The sequence below is a fragment of the Phallusia mammillata genome, chromosome 8, assembly GCF_965637545.1.
Source record: "Phallusia mammillata chromosome 8, kaPhaMamm4.hap1.1, whole genome shotgun sequence".
Lineage (NCBI taxonomy): Eukaryota > Metazoa > Chordata > Ascidiacea > Phlebobranchia > Ascidiidae > Phallusia > Phallusia mammillata.
This window is the reverse complement of record NC_137259.1, coordinates 7,612,217-7,636,281: the sequence shown is the minus strand read 5'-3', so window position 1 is coordinate 7,636,281 and position 24,065 is coordinate 7,612,217. Positions and strand designations below refer to the sequence as shown.

At 36.4% G+C, this 24,065-nt stretch overlaps 2 protein-coding genes across 3 annotated transcripts; both read right to left on the bottom strand.

The window, feature by feature from the left end:
* Positions 1-2,687: 2,687 nt before the first annotated feature.
* On the bottom strand, positions 2,688-5,686 carry LOC145205439 (uncharacterized). Of its 2 annotated transcripts, XM_080078164.1 has the most exons (6): positions 4,220-5,686; positions 3,955-4,160; positions 3,225-3,268; positions 2,992-3,154; positions 2,810-2,854; positions 2,688-2,751 (listed from the first exon to the last, which is right to left on the bottom strand). In XM_080078164.1, exons 1-5 carry the CDS (start codon positions 4,413-4,415, stop codon positions 2,819-2,821), a joined length of 645 nt encoding a protein of 214 aa, XP_079934290.1. In that variant the 5' UTR covers positions 4,416-5,686; the 3' UTR covers positions 2,688-2,751; positions 2,810-2,818. The 2 variants fall into 2 exon arrangements, with proteins under 2 accessions (XP_079934290.1, XP_079934289.1); XM_080078163.1 differs by lacking the exons at positions 2,688-2,751; positions 2,810-2,854 and having other exon boundaries at positions 3,090-3,154; positions 3,225-3,746.
* Positions 5,687-14,129: 8,443 nt separating this feature from the next.
* LOC145204386 (dipeptidyl peptidase 4-like) lies at positions 14,130-24,008 on the bottom strand. The gene is made up of 23 exons (XM_080076903.1): positions 23,422-24,008; positions 23,233-23,358; positions 22,611-22,751; positions 22,185-22,279; positions 22,046-22,120; positions 21,923-21,975; positions 21,544-21,616; positions 21,352-21,472; positions 20,851-21,005; positions 20,675-20,769; positions 20,381-20,513; positions 19,802-19,942; positions 19,638-19,735; positions 19,034-19,230; positions 17,850-18,026; positions 17,496-17,565; positions 16,872-16,996; positions 16,644-16,716; positions 16,506-16,560; positions 16,173-16,272; positions 15,474-15,605; positions 15,216-15,289; positions 14,130-14,883 (listed from the first exon to the last, which is right to left on the bottom strand). The coding sequence occupies exons 2-23, from the start codon at positions 23,306-23,308 to the stop codon at positions 14,758-14,760; spliced, it is 2,385 nt and encodes a 794-aa protein (XP_079933029.1). The 5' UTR covers positions 23,309-23,358; positions 23,422-24,008; the 3' UTR covers positions 14,130-14,757.
* Between the last annotated feature and the right edge of the window lie 57 nt (positions 24,009-24,065).

The window sequence follows — 24,065 nt, the reverse complement described above, 5'->3', positions numbered from 1 at the left end:
ACGTACCAACATTGTGACGTCACGTATTCGCGTGGAATCGGATGAGGCTTTGTGTTGGACGAAAATTCATTTCAATTGCTGTTTACATACGGTTTGGGATGACAACCGAACAATGGCTCAATTAATTATGAATGAACCGGTCCTAGTTTGATCTTAAATAGCCGATGATCACAGATGCATAATTAATTTTTTCCAAATATTCCCACACCTGCGCAGAATAAGTTTTATTTGTATTTTTTTGAATTATTTTTAGACGTGTTTATCGCCTGATCTAGTTTAAAATGCCATGTGGAACGAATGTTTTGGACATGCATTTTAGTTTTTCAGCACTTTCGAAGCCAGAATTTTCCCGCTTCGAACCTTTTTGTTCATAATGTCATGAATTAGCGATACTAATTTAATGGCATGAATATTCACAAAAATAGCGATATGCTTCATACTCAATGGTTTATTGATGATGCATGCATATCTGCCAAAACGTTTAAAAACAAAGTATGTCGTATTTTACCTACTTTCTTAATTACATTCTTTACCCACAAACAAATCTTTGTATAGTGGCTAATTTTATTCTTGCACTATCTTGAAATCAAATCTTTCTATAAACCGCTGCCGTTTATAAGCTTAACTATTGCCTTTCGTTTTAAAATAAACGATATGTGTTTCTTTAAGTAATGAAAACTTTACAATGAGGTTTGGTAAATTAGTCCTTTTCTCACGGACTCTAAATACGAATGAGACCTTGCAATTTGTCAATGAGATTCTGGCTACCTCGTTCACCGGACAGAATCAGATTTCTCGAACAGATAGCGGTTGACGATGAGAATGCCAACGAGCACCAATCAACAATCTTGCTGTTCCTGTGCATTATAATGCAAAACGACTTGGTTGACAGGTGCAGGTTGCATTGTAAAAATAATATTCACAAGCTCTGGTATTATTGTTGTGTTTCGTAATTTGTTTTTCGTTAACTCTGTCCGAAACAACGTTGGAGATTCAAGTTAAAAGTTTCATGATGAAAGATATTTTTCAAAATCAACTGTTTTCAATTAAAAACCCACATGTTTTAACCAATCACCCCTCGCTTTTTTTGGTAACTGTCAGATGATTTTTACTTTTTTTGCAACGTGTCGGGTATTAAAATAGGCACACTTGATGAAATTCAAAGTCTTTCTCATTCCTTTTATGAATTGATATTTGGCCTTTGATGGGCCTTTGTCCTAATAGTGAACCTATCAAAAAATTATCCATTGCAAAAGCTGTCATGCCAAAAATACAGATGTAACTACCTTTTTTCTTTTGCGGGGCGCTGGCCTCTCATAGGACATTCTCTTTCCAGAAACAGGCGAGGTCTTTCATACTGATTTTAAAAGAAAAATGTCTAGCAAAATAGTTTTTCGAATCTTACGACCGTCAAACACATTTATTGCAATATTCAATATAAGCGCAAAGAATCTATCTGCATCCTCTTGAGTTTAAACTCCCTAATTGTAATCATCAAAATCCATGTAACTTTTTCTAAACGATCAAGCTGTTCATTGTTTGATTGCTACTTCCGTCAGTGGTCTTGCAAACCAGCGCTTTACATGCAGGTTGGGCTGCTTCTGAACATTGGTTTTGACAACCTACAGCACTGACAACGTAACTTGATATGATCTAAATAGCTCCCTTAGTTGTCATATATCAGCATCAGCAATTTAGATGATAGGAAGATAGGATCTATTAGTTGTTCCTTTTGCAACCTCTGCTATGTGTGGCAGCGAAAGTTAAGAATTTTAACTTCCAAAAGGGGGCGATTTGAAAAAGAAGTACACTGTTAAAAAATTTTACGTGTAAAACTACTGGAAATATTTAAACGGTCACGTCCGTAAAATTTACGGAACATATTACTTCATATTTGCACGTAATAAATACAGGTAAATATGCAGTAATTTTAATGTTTTTTCCGTAGTTTTTACTGCTTAAACAGTAAATAACACTGCATATTTTACCGTATTTTTTACGTGCAAATATGAAGTAATATGTTCCGTAAATTTTACGGACGTGACCGTTTAAATATTTCCAGTAGTTTTACCTGTAATTTTTTGCTAACTTTAATACATCACAAAAACAACCTAAAACAAACAGTTGTTTATTTACCAACATACTGTGGCAAACAGAATGAACAACATACTGGTAAGGACAGTCAATGGCGTATAATGAAGAAGTAAAAGTCACTGGACATACAAAGCAGCAGTAAATACAGGATATGTTCAATTTTGCTATTTGAGAGCACAGCAGAATTTTGCTGACACCTAAAAAACAACGACAAAGAGCACACCAAAATTGAAAAACCCAAACACAAAACTGTTTAACTGTACCCTACAGTAAGCAGCAAGCCGTCATCTTGAATGACACAACTCAATATTGGCACATTCTATGATTTCATGAGTTTGCCAAGTTTTAAAACTTTATGGTTAATGCCAGCAAATCTTCGTCTCTTGTTGCTTTTTGTACCAGTCACATTTATCATGGCAATGTACCTGCAAAGCAGAGTCATAATTTATTTTGATGGTTATTATGCACATCACATAGCAATACTATAATACCTTTGAATAAATTCCAAAGTCGCTTCCCCATTTTTGGGATAACTCATATTGTAGATGTAGTACAGGCAAAATACACAAGACATAGCCATGAAAAAGTTGTCAGTTGAAAACATCACAGTGTTTTCAACCACAACAATTATTTTTTCACTGCATGAAACAGTATCACCTGCACACAAAAAGGTAATTACAACAAAAAAGTGATTTTTCTCACACAATTTTCATACCAAAAACAATCAGGAAGGGTGTGGGAGGGATCTCTTGGAGAATTTCTGTCATCATAAATTCGTCTTGTAAATTAAAGTTGAAAAAATGTAATTAATTTAAACTGAATAGAATTAAAAGGTATATATATATATATTCATACTTTTGCAGTCCAAAACAAAAAGGTATATCTTGCGTAACAAACCTTATAGCATTTAAACAAAACATTTGTGTCCTCCTTGAAATATGCACTTAGCAAAGAAAAGACCTCCTTTCCTCTTGGGGTTTTGTTTCCGCACACATCACAGAGGGCTTTTATGCGTACAACAACTGCAGCAACAGATGGACTTTCATTTCCTGTTAATGCTCTGAAACAAACATGCAAATGTACATCACCTAAAGGTTGTCAGTGTCACTATGATGAATAAAAAACCTTACTTGTAAATTTTAAGACTGCAGGAAGCCATTTGAGTTGGAAGCATCTGAAATGTATCCATTTTGTATAAATTTTGGCTTCATCAGAAAGGGCCATTCATCTAGGACTTTTTGCACAGGGACCCCCATATTGATCAGCTGCCGTTGTTGCGGATACAAAGTTTTCATAAAATCAAAAACTTGTGTATCATCAACAGTTGCCTTTTTGAATTCCGTTATCAGCCAAGACTTCGATGTTTCCTCATTTTTAGCCAAATCTGGATCTGGATTCCAGTTAACCAAACCATATGGTGCTTTCATACTTCTTTTTGGGGATGTTGTGGAACTACAAGAGCTGGAACCAGAGTTAATTCTTTTTTGTTTACGTACTTCATTTTCCCAGCGATAGTATAGTTGATTTGTCAAAGAATTATGGCCATTTCCAATTGCAATAGTCCCTATAACATCTTTAAATGAGAGCGGGTACTTCTCAACAATTTTCACAGCAATTCTCTCAAGGTTTTTTCTGCCAGGCCTGTCAGTAATCTAAGCATAAGTATAGACGAGCATATAAATATGGTGCACAGCAATATATATTTATATATACACAGATATTTAAAACTTACAGTATTGCTCTCTTAAAAACTATGTGTAAAATCACACCTACTAAGTTAAGGACTATGTTTTGCAATACTGGACACTTCTTTTTTAATTGGTAACTAAATCAAGTAAATCAAAAACTTTAAATAAGTACCTTTAAAACATCTTCAATGATTTTGTGTACCAGTTGTTTAGTTTGTGCAGCAGTCGGTCTTTCTTGTTTAGTTAATGTTTCAATCATAGCTGGACAACATTTTTCCCACGGTATGTGAAAGTCATACACCCATTGCATAGTACCATTATCAGACAAACCACTATCTTCTGACAATGATTCGGTGCTGCTGCAGGACACATTTAAACCTGAAATTGTTGTAAAGGGTTATTGCCAGATTTAATTACAAAGTATTAAATATCCTTACATTTAGGTGATTTTGTGACTTTAAGAAGTCTCCTTGCTTGAACCAGATTAAACTGCTCAAGTAAATCACCAACTTCAACGTGCTCAAAATCTTCCTTTTTTAATACACCAAGCTTTTCCAAAAACGTTGCAGAACTTTGCAAAAGAGTGGCATCTTTAGCCAGTTCTGGCAAAACTTTAATCAGAAGAGCATTCATTCTTAGGGTTTAAAAGTAGAAATAATTTCCTGCAAAATTAAAATAAAGCAGATTGTTTTAACACAAATATCTTGGTTGCATTTTTGCAATACATATAAAATGGGAATTTGTTCATCAGGTCCTTTACTGATACACAAATTATTGTTGTAGGAACATTTGATGTATATACCTCATAAACACCATAATGGGGATATAAATAACCAAACTCCTTGCGAACAAACAAATACATTTTACAATTAGTCATAAACAATGCCATAATAAACCCCAGGTGAAGATCACTTTCAACTTTAGATAAAGCAACATACATAGAAGTTTCAAAAACAGTTCCTCTAATCTTTGCGGACTTAACAAACACACAATTTAAAACATTTAAACCACTATTCCTAACACTCCGAACAATTTCAGCAGAAAAAGTTACACTTTCTGATATACAACTTGCTGTTTAACTTTTGCTGACATAGCTCTAAACTACACACCAAATCTATGATATTTAATGTAAGGGGTCTGGTGTACTTTCTTGACCAAACGCAATAACTTCCGAACCCTATGACGCAACCTTACGATATCTGGTGTACTTTCTTGACCAAACGCAATAACTTCCGAACCCTATGACGCAACCTTACGATATTGATATATAATGAACTACGTCATAACCCGGATACGTCACACACATAATGACGTCACTATGACGTCATCATAAAATTTTACAGGACTTCTAAAAAACACCGTTTTGTGAAATACTCATCGTAGCGAGCCCAAACTTTATACATGACGTCATCACACCTTCTGATGACGTCATGCAAAAAATGACGTCAATCGCTCATCATTAACACAACTTTTTTACACCTTAAACTAAGTTAACCCTGTGACGCGACCAGCGCAAGCACAACAGTCGCGTCTCTGCCGTAAAATAGGAGTAAGGTACCATTCAACACAAATTTTACGACAAAACAGCCTCCTTTTGCCCAAAAGCGTCACAACAAAAGCAGGTTTCTCGCCTTTTCTTCTTCTTCTGACATTGACAAATATTATTAATACAAAATAAATCATCAAAAACGCTTCATTTTGTAATTAGGTATATGATTTCCATGAATCCGCGAATTATGACGATTTTGGGTTCCTTTTATCTCTTATATCCCATACGAGCAAAGTACGAAAGAGGTATACACTGAATCCAACACCGCAGTATATGAGCCTACTGGGCAAAAGGTAGAGCGCGCAGAGCGACAATCCGGGTACCGTTGGAAAGGTCTATCCCTCCTCTCGACCTTGCACCCCCTCACTTTGCCCTCCCAAGGACGTGCGCCACCCAGCGATTGTTTAAACAAAGGTGATTTTCGTCGCATTGTGACGTCACAACGGATTATGGTAAAATTATGGGACCGCGCTCGATGGAAAGAGTAATACTTCTTGATAGTTCGTACAAAATTTCGAATTGATACCTCAAAAGGTGTGTCGTTAAGAGCTGCCCCAAGGGGGGCATCTCGAAGTGACGCAATCGCGGACTTCAACAACGTAAAAGGCCTATGCTTGCACCAAGTGTACTTTCTTGACCAGAGTTCGCGAGCCCACTACGCAAAAAGTAGAACGCGCAGAGCGACAATCCGGGTACCGTTGGAAAGGTCTATCCCTCCTCTCGACCTTGCACCCCCTCACTTTGCCCTCCCAAGGACGTGCGCCACCCAGCGATTGTTTAAACAAAGGTGATTTTCGTCGCATTGTGACGTCACAACGGATTATGGTAAAATTATGGGACCGCGCTCGATGGAAAGAGTAATACTTCTTGATAGTTCGTACAAAATTTCGAATTGATACCTCAAAAGGTGTGTCGTTAAGAGCTGCCCCAAGGGGGGCATCTCGAAGTGACGCAATCGCGGACTTCAACAACGTAAAAGGCCTATGCTTGCACCAAGTGTACTTTCTTGACCAGAATTCGCGAGCCCACTACGCAAAAAGTAGAACGCGCAGAGCGACAATCCGGGTACCGTTGGAAAGGTCTATCCCTCCTCTCGACCTTGCACCCCCTCACTTTGCCCTCCCAAGGACGTGCGCCACCCAGCGATTGTTTAAACAAAGGTGATTTTCGTCGCATTGTGACGTCACAACGGATTATGGTAAAATTATGGGACCGCGCTCGATGGAAAGAGTAATACTTCTTGATAGTTCGTACAAAATTTCGAATTGATACCTCAAAAGGTGTGTCGTTAAGAGCTGCCCCAAGGGGGGCATCTCGAAGTGACGCAATCGCGGACTTCAACAACGTAAAAGGCCTATGCTTGCACCAAGTGTACTTTCTTGACCAGAATTCGCGAGCCCACTACGCAAAAAGTAGAACGCGCAGAGCGACAATCCGGGTACCGTTGGAAAGGTCTATCCCTCCTCTCGACCTTGCACCCCCTCACTTTGCCCTCCCAAGGACGTGCGCCACCCAGCGATTGTTTAAACAAAGGTGATTTTCGTCGCATTGTGACGTCACAACGGATTATGGTAAAATTATGGGACCGCGCTCGATGGAAAGAGTAATACTTCTTGATAGTTCGTACAAAATTTCGAATTGATACCTCAAAAGGTGTGTCGTTAAGAGCTGCCCCAAGGGGGGCATCTCGAAGTGACGCAATCGCGGACTTCAACAACGTAAAAGGCCTATGCTTGCACCAAGTGTACTTTCTTGACCAGAATTCGCGAGCCCACTACGCAAAAAGTAGAACGCGCAAAATCTTCTTTCAAAAAATAGATTTTGTTTTTTGTGTTTTCATTCTTTTTCTTTTAAATTTATTGACTTATACGCAGGGTTGCCATCGACTTGAAACCAAAAATAAGGACAACCGCAAAAATCAAATTTTCATACGAAACAAAGCAAGCGTTTGTGAACAAATCTTTGCATTTATACGAGCCATGACATATCATATGCAATATTTTGGCCAGAAACAATCTGTTCCAGCAACCCCTTGTTCGTAGAAAATGTTTCGTGCATTTCACAACAGCTCAGGTCTAGGTTTACTTTTACTTGTAGCAGGGATTTGACTCATAATTGTTGAAAATAAGACAAAAGAAGGACTACAGTCAAAAATAAGGACATTTCTTAGAAATAAGGACAATACATTTTTCTGAGACATTGCCCTTAAAAATAAGGACAAATCTTAGAAATAAGGACGGTATGGCAACCCTGCTTATACGCAAGGTTCCAATCGACATGGACCCCAGAATAAATTATAACCGCAATATGGCTTAAAAAGTAACAAAACACACTATGGCTTTTTTGGCGAAACGAAATATAGGTTTTTAAACAAATCTTTGCATTTATACGAGCCATGATATACTACACGGCATATTTTTGTCATAACAATCTTGGTTTACTTTTACTTGTAGGAGGGTTTTGACATTATCCACAAATTGTCAAAACAAGACAAAATAGGGTCACAAGGTCTTACAAGTAAGGACAAAATTTTTTTTTTCCAAGACATTACCCTTCGAAATAAGGCCAAATCTGCGAAATGAGGACAGTATGGTAACCCTGCTTACACGTGATACTCTGTAGCAAACAGTATTTGTTTCCGCTTGTCTGTTTCAGCATTTTTTGTGTTATTTTGGCAACAATCAAGATCTTTTGATTAATTTTTTTACAGCCCGTCTGCTTCTTCCAGTTAAAATTAGTAATGTGCGTTCTGCATTTATACAAATAAGATGCTTCCTTGTTTTTTTGAGCGACAAAACCTACATTGACTGCGTTTTCATGTCCTATCAGACGTTACTTATTTGCACCAACAGCCAAAAAACTCAGTTAAAGCTGCAAACACTACCAAACAAGGCAGATCCTCAATTTGCTGAGAGGGATATACTTGGGAAATAGTTTTTTTTTTTTAAATGACTAAGCTTTGAACCAAGTTTTGTAGCAGTTTTAATGAATTTACCTTTCCCACTTCCCCATAAGCTCTACGCGCCAACATTTTTACAGATAGACTATATCGATCGTTTTAAATAGGTCTCAGTAGTTGTTGCCGGAATCTGTTTTCAGCTGATGTTTAAAGAACGTCATTATTTTACTTTGTAAAAGATGTAGCTTTTTAGGGAATTTCGGAACCATTTTTCTACCTGCGAATACAACAACAAACTAACGACATAAGCTTACTTTGGTCCGATGATTTTGTTATCCGAAACTGTTTCTTAAATCGACAGTACGCCCACAGGCCTAACGTTAACGACCGACTCGCGTTTGCTACAAGCTTCAAAACAAATTGATAATTGACTAATTTAGATTTCCCTTGTCGTGCAGTTTCGTGACGAACGCTACGTTTTAATTATATTTAACGCTCTATAAAGCACCACTAAAAACCTATATGTGCAAGGTGTTCTGATTAATACTATATTTTTCCGCTTTTCTCCGTTGAAAAATAACATATACCTGTTTTTATCTTCACATAAGTGTAAACATATTTCATCTTGTTTCACCTGTTGAACGTCCACAACCAAATGTAAATAAAATTGTCTTGCTTTACTTGTAGTTTGTGGATAAACACAACAGATCAAAGCAGCGATCGCTTTTAATTTTTACAATAAACTTTTCGCAAAATGTAAACTGTAAACTCTCCTAACACAAAGAACTACACCTTCAACTAGCCTAATCACGAACATCAGCAAAAGCACAGCAGTGTGCAGCGTAATTACACAAAGGGGACCGCAAGCGTATTTGCTTAATTTTTGGACAAAAATGTTAATTACTGAGCCTCTGCATACGGCACCACGGTAGATAAAAGAACAAAAATAATGACAATTGACGTAACTGGTCATGTTTCATCAATAAAACGTAACTAAGATTTAAACTCTTGTTACAATGTATCTAAAACGGGCGTCGCGCATCTGGTCGATAATTACCTTATTGAGTTAAAGATTTCACAGTGGGAAAAACTAGCTACGGCAATATTTTTGTATTGAAAACAAAACCAGAAGACATCAAAACAACAACCATGTGGTGAAAGTACAAGACCGAGAATGCGGATCAACCTTTTCAACGATACCCCGATTGTCGCTCCAGGCTCTTTGCAAGGTCGCGAATTCTGGTCAAGAAAGTACACTTGCTGCAAGCATAGGCCTTTTACGTTGTTGAAGTCCGCGATTACGTCACTTCGAGGTGCACCATTGGGGCAGCTCTTAACGACAGACCCTTTGAGGTATCAATTCGAAATTTTGTACGAACTATCAAGAAGTATTACTCTTTCCATCGAGCGCGGTCCCATAATTTTACCATAATCCGTTGTGACGTCACAATGCGACGAAAATCACCTTTGTTTAAACAATCGCTGGGTGGCGCACGTCCTTGGGAGGGCAAAGTGAGGGGGTGCAAGGTCGAGAGGAGGGATGGACCTTTCCAACGGTACCCCGATTGTCGCTCTGTGCGCTCTACTATTTGCGTAGTGCGATCGCGAATTCTGGTCAAGAAAGTACACTTGGTGCAAGCATAGGCCTTTTACGTTGTTAAAGTCTGGGATTACGTCACTTCGAGGTGCCCCCCTTGGGGCAGCTCTCAACGACAGACCCTTTGAGGTATCAATTCGAAATTTTGTACAAACTATCAAGAAGTATTACTCTTTCCATCGAACGCGGTCCCATAATCCGTTGTGACATCACAATAAGACGAAAACCTCCTTTGTTTAGACAATCGCTGGGTGGCGCACGTCCTTGGGAGGGCAAAGTGAGGGGGTGCAAGGTCGAGAGGAGGGGTGGGCCTTTCCATCGATTTCGGGATTGTCGCTTTGTAAAGAATTGCCTTTTCCATCGAACCTGATCCAATGTTTTGCAATATTCTTTTTGGGCGCAATTCACATCTCCACATATTATTGTTCATTTGATTTTCGGCTGTTGGTGACTTGTAATTGGGTCAGTATGATCACGCGCGGGTGAAACCATATGAACACGCATTTCCATGCACGGTTTCTTGCTTTGGATGCAATCATTCATCATCGCCATTTTGAATATTATTTCGGGAGTGTACCTAACTCCTGTTTTACGGCAGAGACGCGACTGTTGTGATTGCGTTGGTCGCGTCACAGGGTTAACTTAGTTTAAGATGTAAAAAAGTTGTGTTAATGACGAGCGATTGACGTCATTTTTTACATGACGTCATCAGAAGGTGTGATGACGTCATGTACAAAGTTTGGGCTCGCTACGATGAGTATTTCACAAAATGGCGTTTTTTAGAAGTCCTGTAAAATTTTATGATGACGTCATAGTGACGTCATTATGTGTGTGACGTATCCGGGTTATGACGTAGTTCATTATATATCAATATTGTTAGGTTACGTCATAGGGTTCGGAAGTTATTGCGTTTGGTCAAGAAAGTACACCAGACCCAATGTAAGCTGTTAACAATTATTATAAGAATAATAAACTTAACTTAACAATAAAAATAAACTTAAACACAATATGATCAATTTCTCTCAATACTTACTTCGCATCTAAACTAATAAAACAACCGACACCAAAATCCATAGAAAACACAAGTTGTCGCACGCCATAGAAAACACAAGTTGTGGGGATGAAAATGGGGCGAAATTAGCGCGAATTTTGCATTGCGCCTTATGGGGCCGATTTATAAAATGATTAATTTGGATACTTTTGCGGTGTTTGATTTTGCAATTTCTGCAAAATTTTGAATAAAAATATAACTACGCTCAACTTATAATGTTTAAATGGAACTGATGAACATGAAATAGAGTTTAAATCAGGTTTTAGCGGTTAAATTTTCCAGTAGATATACATGTAGCCTACTTAAGTCCCGAAAGATACAAAAGTTGTGATGTATATTCATCTAAAATTGGAATAAATAGTTCGACTATGTTCCTCCAAGGTCAGAAAAGTCATGACGTAATAGTGACGTCATCGTTCATTTACTGGATTTTGACGCTTTTAGCATATACTGAATTTTGAAAGCTTTTGGCAGTACCTTTAAAGGTGTTGTACAATCTTTCCCTCTGTTTTTAATTTTTTTGAAAGATATTTGACACTTTTAGTGATAAAAATATTTATTGCATCAATTAAGGACTATATACCATGTTGAATATGTGTACTGTCATATGCAACACAACCACAAGAAAAAATGCAATATAAACAAATACAACTAACATTGATGCATGAAACAACCAATATCAACAAAATTGTTAAATCTTCTTAAATCTATTCACCTGTACAACATAAAAAGTATCGTGGGAAATTTTGCATCCAAAGTGGCACTTTTTTCATTTATTTCAGTTTCAGCTGATACTTCCCACAATACATGTTGTGTGAGGATATCACAAAAAAATCCAAAAAAATTCATTAAGGGCATAAAATAACATGCAAGAATTATTAGCAATTTTCAATATTGGTGATTCAATAAAATCAAAAAAGTCAAAACTTAAGAGACACACAGCACAGTATGACATGTTTTTTTGAAGCTTCATAAACTCAAACACAGTAGTTACATGAAGTCCAATAGATCCTGTGTCAGCCTACTAAATGTCACAAAATTACATTTAAATCAATGAATGTTATTTGCCTTTCCATCTTGTTATGCATTACTATTTTATGTCATTAATTGTGTCTGTTTTATTCAAAGTTGTTGCAAAATAAAACATTGGCATTTATGTTTTCCATTTTCTGAGTCTATATGCCTGTTGTTGGTATTGCAAGCCAGGAGCCATGCCAAACAGCAACTTCTTACATTGGTTTGGTGTGATGGGACACTAGATAATTCTTCTTCAGTAAAGATACTTTGAAATGAATGGCTTGTTCATTTAAAAGCCCAGCCATCCACCAGTTTCTTCATTATATTGGTATAATTTTATTTTAAGCTGCAAGTTTATATATACACACTTAGTTCATCTTATCATAGAACTTTTAAATGTATTGCAAATTTCTGTAGGCTTGCACTTTTTCCAGCAGCAAAAAAATAAGTATAACCCAAACAAAGACTTTAAAAAGTATATCTTTGATAAACAAACTGCTTCGGTTAACACTTAATATTTCTAAGTTTTTCAAATATCTGTACAGTCAACATTTTTTATTACTAAAAACGGCCAGGACCATTTATATTTACTACATTTTATTATCACAATTACTTATCATAAAGATTACTTTCACAAATTTGCTAGAAAACGATGCAGAAAAACATTTTTTGACAAACTAGTGCCAATAAAACTGCTTTCCTGCAAACAATGCGCGTTGCCTAGCAACCAATGACGTCATTTTTACGTCACGCAAAAAATTTTTTGTTAGCAAGACAATTTAGAAATAAAAAATATTTAGTCGTTAAGGCAGTTTATTGAAAAAAACACCAAAAACCCTATCCTTTGCGTTGTTAAAAGCGTGCAAAGTCGCCCCATTTCACGCTCCATGAATTCTCGTGCGACAACTTGTGTTTGATAGATATACTTTGACCGACACTTTTTTTGAGTGAGTGCGCGCCATGTGATTTTGCCGCATGATTCACAACGATTAAAACAGACTTGCGATTTTTTTAATTCGCGCAAAAAAAGGTGACGCAATATAGCAAATAAATCATTCTCATCTAAACGTTTGTTGTTGTATGTAAGTACAAAATACAAACAAACCTTTTTCAAAGTTAACCAAACTCACATATTCCAACACAACTTTTTTAGAGCGGGAAATCGAGACAAAAGTTTTGGAAATAATGATGTAGCAATGGGATAATCTTATGTAACGGCCCTCGTGAGTGGCCACAATAGTTTACCACACGGGAATAACAGCTCACTGTCATAAAGAATTGATCAAGTGCATTAACCATTCTTTTGAGGATAAAAAAGAACCACTACTTTATTGCTTATGGTTGTTCGTATAAAATATAACACTTCAAAATCCGTAATTTTATTGTAGTTTATCCATAAACAAATCTTACGTTTCAAAACCGTATATATTACTTCATTTTGTCCGTAAAAAAATATTACAATTAAAAATCCGTATTTTTTACTGCATTTTACCCGTTAAAAAATATTACTTGTCAACACGTAGACCTGTAAAATTTACGACTTTTTTTTTACAGTGTAGGCGATCTGTATGAATTTCATAAGACAGCCTATTAACCTTTTTTCCTCCTCATGTAGACTTTTTAACATGTGCTGAAATCTCATGCACTCTTGTAATTGACGTAGCATTAACAATTCGAATCCCGATCAGGGTTTTTTATGTCTGTATATTGGTCAGGCGCGCCAGACCATTCGGCCAAGTTCCTGCCCGGAATGACAATTCTTACTATAGAAACGATTCAGTTTATTTGACCGAAAGTTTTACCGCTCAAAACTTCGACTGCTTTGAAATTGTAGTTATTTTTTTCGCAGTATCCCATTCTGCTTAAATCGCTTTTTGTTATTGTTATGTGGTAGAAAGACTTTATTATACACGTTTGTATGTAAGTTTTAAATGGCTAAAGTTGCAATAAGAAATCCTAGGATTTTTTTAGAGTCTTTATTAGCATCCACCAACGCCTTTTCAAGATATGGTTCGTTCGGAAAAGGGTGGTTGTCTCCAAAACACAGAACATTAATAATTTATGGAATCATAATGAACGAGTTGATTTTGAGTAAATACCGCAAATTGTCACTCATAACTTAATGTTGAATTTCTCTTATTTTTGGTACTAACAAAATGCGTTCATAATATAAAAAAACGATGCACAGAATGCCATACCATTAACGAAGTTGCATTCTGACCTCATAAAATCTTATCTAACTTTTTTCAACCCTGCAGCCACTGCTGTATCTGAAATCTAAGTAAAAAAGTAGCGTTTCTTCATTCAAGACAAGTACTAACAACAAGGTTTATGAAGAACTCACCTTGAACCGCATAACCAAGCACTACACATTTGTGATAAGAACTGGACGATTTGTGTCGGTCTCATAAAATTTATTGTATACAAATTTGAAAAATTATCAGAATTACGCAAAGCTGCCAATTTCATACCTCATACCTGATATAAAATCTTCACAACGAGTAAGTCCTTCCTTGTGATCACAGTTAGGTTAATATGAGTAAAAGTCATATTTAAAGAGTTTGGGGGTAGCGTTTTGGTTATTTTATGTTGCTTGATTTGGCTACCGAATCAAGTGGTGCAAAGCATTGGTCCTTAACAAACGTTTGTCAAATATTTAAATTATCTAAATCTAAACGTAAGAAAGAGTAGGTCCAAAAATTGAGAGATAACGTGAAAAAAGGGAAAATAGCAACTTTCAGATAATAGATAAAAAATTAGATATAATGTGTCTGTGGGTGTAAATTAGTACACAATACACATGAAAGACAAAATTAGAAACAGATACAAAAGGTGGCAAATGGAAAGTATTTGCAGATTGACCTACGCCCACACATCAGCAGGGACTGGAATTCCAAAGCATTGACAAAGTTGTCGGGTGAGAACTTGGTATACGTGACGAGATGTGTTTGGTCCACTGTTAATTGAATGATCTTGATCGGCATAAAACTAAAAAAATAATTAACACATTTTAAAATGTTTGCTTTTTATGAGTTAGCTATGTCTTGAACTAACCGTAGCCATAGGCTGATTCATAAAAATACGTCTATTTTGTTTTTTTGGCGTAACGTTTTAGCGTTCAATGTTTGCGTTTTGAGGTGTGCAAAAACAAATATAATAATACAACAAAAATCATAATTATCACGAGCTTCCTTGGCTTTGACTTAGATTGGTTTTATTATAAAGCCTACTATCTAAATACCCTTTTTGTATTAATTTTCAAATACAGTAATAACTAAAACTGTTGTAAGCATTGGCTGCAAACACGAGCTAAAACTTACGAAGTTGTTGAAGTCTATGTCAGCATCCACCAAAGCCTTTTCGAGCTGTGCTGCGTTCTGGAAATGCACGTTGTCTGTATAACACAAAACGTTAATGAATGTGAAAAATAAAATCACAAATTGATAGATTTTGCAAACATCGTAAATTGCTTATGTAAACTTTTTCATGAATCTATAATTACCTTGCAAAAAAAGTTTTTGACTCAAAAATGTGAATTACCTATATTAAGCATGATTACCACTAATACTTCTACTCACCGTCCGCCATGCCGTGAATGAGGTAGTAATTTGATTGTGGAAAGTTCTTTGCTTTATTCATTACATTCGCTTTGTCGTACCCATCTTTGTTATCTTGTGGAAGACCCATGTATCTTTCGGCATAAATGGTATCTGCAACAAGCGGGTTTGATATATTGTTTTGCAAAAAATAAAGACATGGGCAGCTATTTGTCGATAGTGTTGATTGAAGATTATATGTTATGATTTTTGAGGGATTTGTTTTGACTTAAGTTTTATCTCTGCCAATACTCGACTCAACTCAACTCGAGTAACATGCCACCAGTATAATTGATCTTGATTTATACTCGCAAAGTTAGTCGTTAAGCGACCAAACTTAACTTTGGGTTCTTACACCGTCTCGACTCTTTGTGTATTCCCTGAGCAAGAATCTTCAGCGGCATTACTCAAGCCCAGTAGATTTAGAACAAACTAAATTAAAGTCACCAAATTTATAAACATAAAAAAAAACTAATAAAAATTGACCCAGCAGACGAAATTGCAATTGAACAGGCAGCTATAGACGACGGCCTGTTTGTGTGCATAATCCGTTCAGGCATTGCTCATTCACCAAGTTATAAAATAAAACAAAAAACAAAGGGATTGGCTCGAGAATAAAGCCATGTGTACAATAATGTCATATAAAACCCACAAATTTAAAAATAGGTTGCATATATTTACCGTAGTATCTCCAGTCAGTAAGTGGTGCAACAGCCAGTCCACATTTTAGTGCATCGGTCCCTTGTCCCAAAGCATGAGATGTGGCAAACCCTCCGTACGACTGTTAACAGATAAAATATTAATAATACAATAAACAATTTGTTATTGCAAAAATGTACGAATTATTAAGTTGGTTGGTAATGATGGAGAATAATAAATTATTTCACTAACATTATTTACTGCTTTAGACCAAAAAATTTCAATACACAAAATTTTCCTCCAGTATAATTGGCAAATCGAAATATTGATGGAAGTTGTTTTTCATAAACATTTAAATTATCTTTTTCTACTCACCCAACCCCAAATTGCAATTCGACTTGAATCGACGTATGGTTTGGCACCGAAAAACCTAATAAGATTTTTTTGTAAGAAACAAAACTTAAACATGACCTTGAAGAAAAAAATAAATAATAATAACGCATAGTACACCACCTAGCGGCTTCAATTTGATCGTCAATTTCTTTTTGTCCAAGAGCTCTGTAAACTTCATGCATAAACTGATCACCTACAAAATAGAAATGTAAACGATACATTTTCTAGTTAAGAATTTTCTGAACACTAAGCATATTGCAATATTTTTTGTAGCAAGTTTTCATTAAAGGGTTCATTTGTGAATGATTAAGTCTACAAATTACTAACCGCTACGAGAGAGCTACTTACCATGAAAGTTCGAGCCTCTGCCATCTACTCGTACCACAATTACATCAAGGCCACTTGGAACGTAAACCGGAGCCCAACTTCTTGTCCAGTAAGCATCAACATTTTGGTAACCAGGTCCTGCATAACTTAATTAAAAGTTGGAAGTTAAAAACTCTTAAAGTGCTTTCAAATATAGCATGTTTTTTTTTCCGGAGAAGTATGTTAAAATTTATATTTACTTTTGGGATCAGGCCTGAGTTATTTACCCAGACTAACGATCACTGTACATTAATATACTAATCCAGGACAATATAAAAAAACAGTAAAATGTTTCGTTAAAATTTGTGTGACTAAAATTAGTGATAGTTTATAAACACCCGTCATATCTGTGCAATAAATTTTGACCGATCTACTCTGAAAAATTAGGCTAAAACTTCTTCACCAAATACATCTTATGTATATCCTCATTAAACCAGGAAGAAAAACATCGTACATTTGTGTAATTGGGCAAAGAACTTTTAGTTAGAAAAACATGTAATGCTTTTAATTCCTTATCGGAATAAGCAGTAATGAAATAATGACTTTATATCATTTCAAAGTTTATAGTTTTAATATTTTAATACTTAAGGGTTGTCGTATACTCACACGTCGATGAGCAGTGGGTATTGCTTAGTCTCATCAAAGTTGGGTGGAAGCCATTGCTCGTATTGCAAATCTACAACAAATTTCTGCTATTAAATTCTAAACTTCGACGATGCTTAACCGATTTAATGTTAACTTTTTTTAGTGTTGAAAATAAATTATACTGATGTCTAAAATTGAATGGTAAATAACTTCTATTTAAATACTTTCTGGGATTGCCTGGCTTGTGGCATTTTGTGTTTCTGGCGAGTTACTCTACCGGACGAAGACAAAACGCTACAAACAAATATTTACCTTTACAATTTAATATTGCAGATATTTACACAATAATTGGTTACTAATTGACATTAATTTTACCGTATCCGGATAAGGTGTTTGTAATATATCTGTATGACTTTGTTGGCCACTGAGTATTATTGACAGCATCAACCAATGCATCATTAGCTTCTAGTATCACTTGGTTGGTCAAAACTTGTTTAAAGTCAGTTGCTGTGTGATCTACCTGGAACTGCAAGTACAGGGGAGGTCCTTCACCTAAAAATGCACGAATTTGATCAGTATTTTTCAAGAAAATCACAACGTTTTAGATTTTAGATTAGGACAGGGTTGTAATCCGGCCGAAAATTTGGATCCAAATTCGAACGTACCAGCCGGAAAGAGTTAGATGTGCCAGTGTGATATTACGAAACAAATGAGGCCAAGTGTTAAGTCAGTTCCAAATGAAGCCCGTTTTAATCAATGTGAAGCCGGAGCCGGGTCCAAGCCCGACTAAAAAGGTTTGACTTACAACTGTGGTTTGTATTTGATCAAAAACATATGAGGAAAATGATCTCACTTTAAAGATGTTCATCCCCCAGGAAAATTTTAGCAAAAAAATTCTTGCAAACGCTATCACCAATGCAAAAAGTTGCAATAAAATCTTTTAGCAGATATTTATTTAACTAAACTGTTTTCAAATCTGATGCTGATTTTTGCAAGGTTTAGTTTGATCAGATAGGATTGCTCCTAAAGCTCTATAGCAGCGGTTCCCAAACTGGGGTCCGCGGTCCTTTAGGGGTCCGTGAGGCAATTTTGGGGGGACCGCGAAGCGGTTAAAGTAATTCTATAATCTTATTTGGCGTCAGTTTGTGCCACTAAATAAGTTTAAATCAAAGTAGAATTGAGCATCGACTGTCTCCATTGCTAAACAATTGCCTTTATTGAGTGAATTCTATCAAAAAATGCAATTGTTCGCGCACAATCGTAATGTTTTTGTCCTGTTTGTGATGTCACATGCTGTCTTTGGATAATTGTTAAGCGCAATTTTGCATTACTAGCTGAAATCCTGCAATCAACTTTTGTTTGTGTGAAATACACATTTGGGCTTAAGGACCGCGAGCCTTCGAAATAATGGCGAAGGGACCGTTTTGAAAAAAATATGAAAAAGTTTGGGAACCACTGCTCTATAGCGACATAACCAAATATGTGCGATACAGTGAAACAATATAAAATTAGATTCCAAAGCCAAAATTATCTTCATTTAGAAATGTTCTGAAACTAACCTCTACAACCGAGTACAAGATAGCTGCCATCAGTACTGAACGAGGGCGAGACGAAATTGCAACGGCCTTCGAACTGTGTTCTCAATTTGCACGTGATACACTCGGGGTCATCACTGGCTGTTTGTCCTCCATTCAATCTTCCCTTTCTTCTGTAAATTTGTCTATTTTCTGGGCCATCAAATGTTGACAGAAAGTATCTGTATGGAAAATGCGCATTGTTAGAGCAATCCCACATGCAAACCGAGTACTGTAAAAACACGGACACGACCCATAAACGGCATAGTTCATTTGTTAGCTACATTCTGTGCTGAACAAATGTTCCAGCTTCCAGGACCTGTTGATCAGTTCTAAATGGGACAGACATTTGGGACCGAACCCGAACGTGAATGTTTTAAACAAGCCCGGTTTCGACTCGAAAGTTGATTGTATTGGGGCATAAATAAGCCCGATTGTAAAATCAGGTCTAGATCCCGTTTTATTCAAACTTAAGTCTTCAAAACGGTCTTGGTTTGAAGCTGACATCACAATCGGCCTCATTTTTCATTGATTTAACAATCGACCTTATGTTACATTTTAACAATACATTAAGATTAAAGTAACTTACGCATAATCCGTGTCAGCATTGTACAACTCAATGGCTGGGTATGACGCGCTATATGACGTCACAGTGTAATCTCCAGACGTCAGAAACGTCCTTGCGTCCTGTTGAATATATTTTGAATTGTTAAACACTGAACAACTCAAATGAGTTCTTATTTTGTGACCTACGTTTTCGTTTACTCTTGTCAAATGTTGGTATTGATTGTTAGGAAGAACCATAAAGAATTCGTCAGTGCTTTGACCAAATACCGGTATCCAATACGGACGACGTTGAAAAAGCCAACCATTCGGAGTGTTGTGATCAAATTTCTTCACAAAAATAGTTTGTTTGATCCCAGTACATTATAAAGTTTGTATGCCCACATGACTTTGTGTGCTTTCGCAAAACTTTTTATGTTGGGGTATTTGGCCATGTATTTTTTTTCAGTATTACAGTAGTTTGCCAAGTTTGATGCGACCATGAAAAGATAGTCTATACAGTATACACTGATCTGTTCATCAGTCTAATGAGAAATATAAAGAAATATACGTAAAACGACATGTTCAGTCGTTAATGCAAATACTCGTGACATATTTGGTGACATAACGCTATACAATTTATACGTCTATACTATATATACGTTTCCACAATAGATTTTGATTCTATATCCTGACAATACTCACATTTGGCCGTGTTTGAAAATGCATTTATCTTTAATTATTGGGTTTAGATTAATTAACCTTAGTTTTTGTAATCAAGGTAAATACCTTTGAGCAACTCCAGTTATCTGTTGCACCTGGATCGCACATCAACATCACACTTCTGGTTTGCAGTCTGTCACACCACGTGACTGCAGCACGTGACGCGTTTGCCCACGTGACACGACTGAAAAGATAGTCGCTACAAAAAAGAAAGAATAAAAACGTTGGACTCGCAAATATTTTGGTCTCAAACCTCCTTAAACTGCAGACCAAATGATAAAATTAGTCAACTTATATTTTGTCCAAAGGAAAACCCAACCCAGTTTTTCATTATATTATTGCTTATGTTAGAATTTGCACCTGCTTGAGAGCTCTGTGGGAGCTGATATCTCAACGCTTGTATTGGTTGCAATGTTATAGATAAACACTTTGTTTGTGGGCTGAGTGGTCCCCGCCTGAAGAACAACAACAAAATAGTAAAACTAGAAGATATTTGGAAAACTAAAACTGAAATTTTTTGTAGTCATTCTACGTACCTTTGGATAGGATACGTCTATCATTTTTGGGTATTTTTCGCCGTCGAAGCGAGAAAATTCGATGTGATCACAATTGGAGTCGTCGAATTGAGCGAATGCCAAAAGTCCACCATCAGGGGAGAAGTACATTACGTTGTTGCTGGAAATCATTTCCTCTGTTCGATAAACCACAAGATGTCAGTGCAGAGTTAAATATTATTTTTTAAGTGTGTTTCAAAAGGAAAACAAATCAAATTAAAAAATACTCGCAGAATAATATTATACCTAAAGGAATTTGTTTTGCGAATAAACTGGACGAGTATTTGTTGATCCAAATCAGACATTAATAGCATTATCCTTAAAGCCGACCAAGGCTGCCAAGCACTTTAACATTTATGTGTGTTGGATTTTTGGCGAACGTGCTAAATATACACCTACACGACAGTGTCTTCTGTGTAAATATTTGCCAGCACCAGAAAACGACAAGCGTTCCTAAAATAATGAAAGATTTTGTTCATTTACCTTCATAAACCCAGTCAGGGATACCATTGTAAATATGATTGGCTCTTCCGTTGTATGTGACTTGTTGGTCTGGTGCGTCTACGTCAGCTCTATAATAGATGTTGAATCCTTGAACGTACGCCTGCACATAAAAGTAGATATTTGTGAGTGATGATAAAGACTTGTTATGTAGAAACCGTCTTGACATATTACCAATGCATTGCCACTCGGTGCCCAGGTGATGTATTGAGTATCATCAGGTAGTACAATATCTGTTCGGAGTCCCCTTAAAATGCAACAAAATGTGATTAAGTACGTAAATACGTTGAAGAAAGTTCAGTTTTGTTTTGTAGTTGTAGTTTATGTTTCAAGGTTTTTTTGTTTGGGTTGTGACAAAAATGGTAGACAAACATTTTTCCCATTTTTTAGAGCAGGCAGAAAAGGAATAGTCAAAGTCAAGGCTATACAAGCGCAAAACAATCTTCTGAAATGAAAAGTTTTGGAATCACATTTGGGGGCCACGATAGAATTGCAGCTAAAAAGTATAACATGCACATATTTTAGCTTCAACGGCGCAAGATTTTCAACCTACCTGAATGCAACGTCATACACCAGATACGTTCCATTGTACGAATGTCTCCATCCCTGCCGGTAAACAAATAAACTGTTATACACCATTTCATCGTGTCTGAACCTGCCAACACCATCATCTCACCTTCACGTAGTTTGTCAGTAGAAGTATGTATTCCTGAGTGGCTGAAACTTTGTACGAACGTGCTGCGTTGTCATTCTTCAAAACAGGATCAAAATTAGTTTAATTTTTGCCTCTGGATCTTACACCACATGATGCTTACATATACGCTTCCCGGCATCAACTCAACTTCACTGTCATCTGTAACATTCCGTTTCATAACGTTTCTGTTAGAATCCATGTAGATGTATTCATCTCCTGAAATTAAACTTAACGATTTATTTCATGAAAATAACATGACATTTAGCCAAAATCTTAAGACTTAAAATGCCACTTTGGTTACAGTAGCACTATTCCTTGTTTGTAAGTTACAAGACAATAAGCCAACCTCACAGTTTAACTTGTTTTACAAGCAAATATATGAAACAGTGGATTTCGCATCGTTTATCACAGACTTCACACGTTTTGAGCTGAAATCAAGTCGAATGTTTTTGTTATTAGTATTAAGTTGAGAAATATTTGAGTTATACTTTACACCATTTAACTCAGTTTTCGAAAAAAAACCTCATGGTTTGTAAAAGGGTCTTACCTGAAATCCACCTTGGGCTTACAGAGCTATAGCTGAATTTACTGCTAAAAATATCGTTAAATTCAAACTTTGCCAAATCTTTTGTTGCCGCGTCGTCGATAACTGAACGTTTTGCTTCATGGTGATTATTACCACGGTGTCCTACAAAGAAATGCTACTTGATAAAAACGTGCATAAAAGTCGAATATTTAGCAATGTTCCGAAGGTTATTAAACAAACAGCTAGAGGTTTAGTGCCTGGTTAAAACAATGTTTGGACTGAAAGGTCGGTTAGGGTACTGCCAAAGAAGATACTGGTGCTCTGAAATTCACGTAAATACTCGAGTTCAATTATACAACTAAATTTAATGGAACAGTCTAACTGTGCTTTGGTGAATCCAGTCCTTGCTATTGTTTTCACAATGTATCACCAATATTTAAAAGGGCGAACAAAATAAACATATTCAATCATCTGCAACGCTTGCGACATTAGTTGCATTGCATCTGTTATATTTGTAAAACCCTTATTTTGAAACATTCGTCTTATACCAAAAGTAGCAAATCCAAAAGAAAAAATGATGTCTCTAAAATCAGTTTTTGACATGTAAAAGTAGCGCCTTAACACCATCATATGAAAATCTTACCTTTAAAGACATAACCCACCGCTGCAAACAGGATAAGTATAACAACAGCAACGAAAAACCTCCTGGAATTCGCCATCCTAATTTTTTCTTGCTTTAAGACCAGTATCAGTGTGGAATAAAACTGACCTGAAACGTATGTGGCATGTTTGTGCTGCAAATCCCTGCTTCATTACCTGGTTAATATTTTACCTATATCAGCCTCGTTGCATTTCAGCGCTTTTTTGTTCTTGTGGGAAAACAATCAGCTATTGACAAGCTTGTGTTCCAATGCTTACACACACACATGCGTTTTGTAGCAGGCCCGATAACATGCTGATTACGTTTAAGCACAAAGTGAAATGTCAACCTTGGAAGTAAGATTATGTGTACATCGGTCTTGCATACGTTAATAGGAATAATGCCCATGAGTTCCTTTGCCTACTATCAAAAGGATTGACTGCTTTTCAGTATATTCTTCTGCTTGGGTGTGACAGTTTTTAGACGCTTTTAAATAATTACTGTATGTATTGGTTATAATTTGCGGCTACATTACCAGTATCTCGCGTAACACCTGTATTTGAAGGTCATACACGAGCACTGTTGTAATTGAAACTGATTTGCACTCAATTCATTCCTTGGTAACAAATCGAAATCTGCTCTATGTCGCTACAGTGCGTTATCTTGCAAGTCCTCAAAACAACAATACACCCCCAAGCACAACACGCAGGTTGACTAATCTCGTTTCATTGATTGTTCCATACTTTTCGAGGGCGTGAGTCTCAGATTGGTTGGCTGGTTGATTAAACTAGAATAGGACTTTGAAGCTGCGTTGTTTAAAAGTGGCCTAGTTTGGA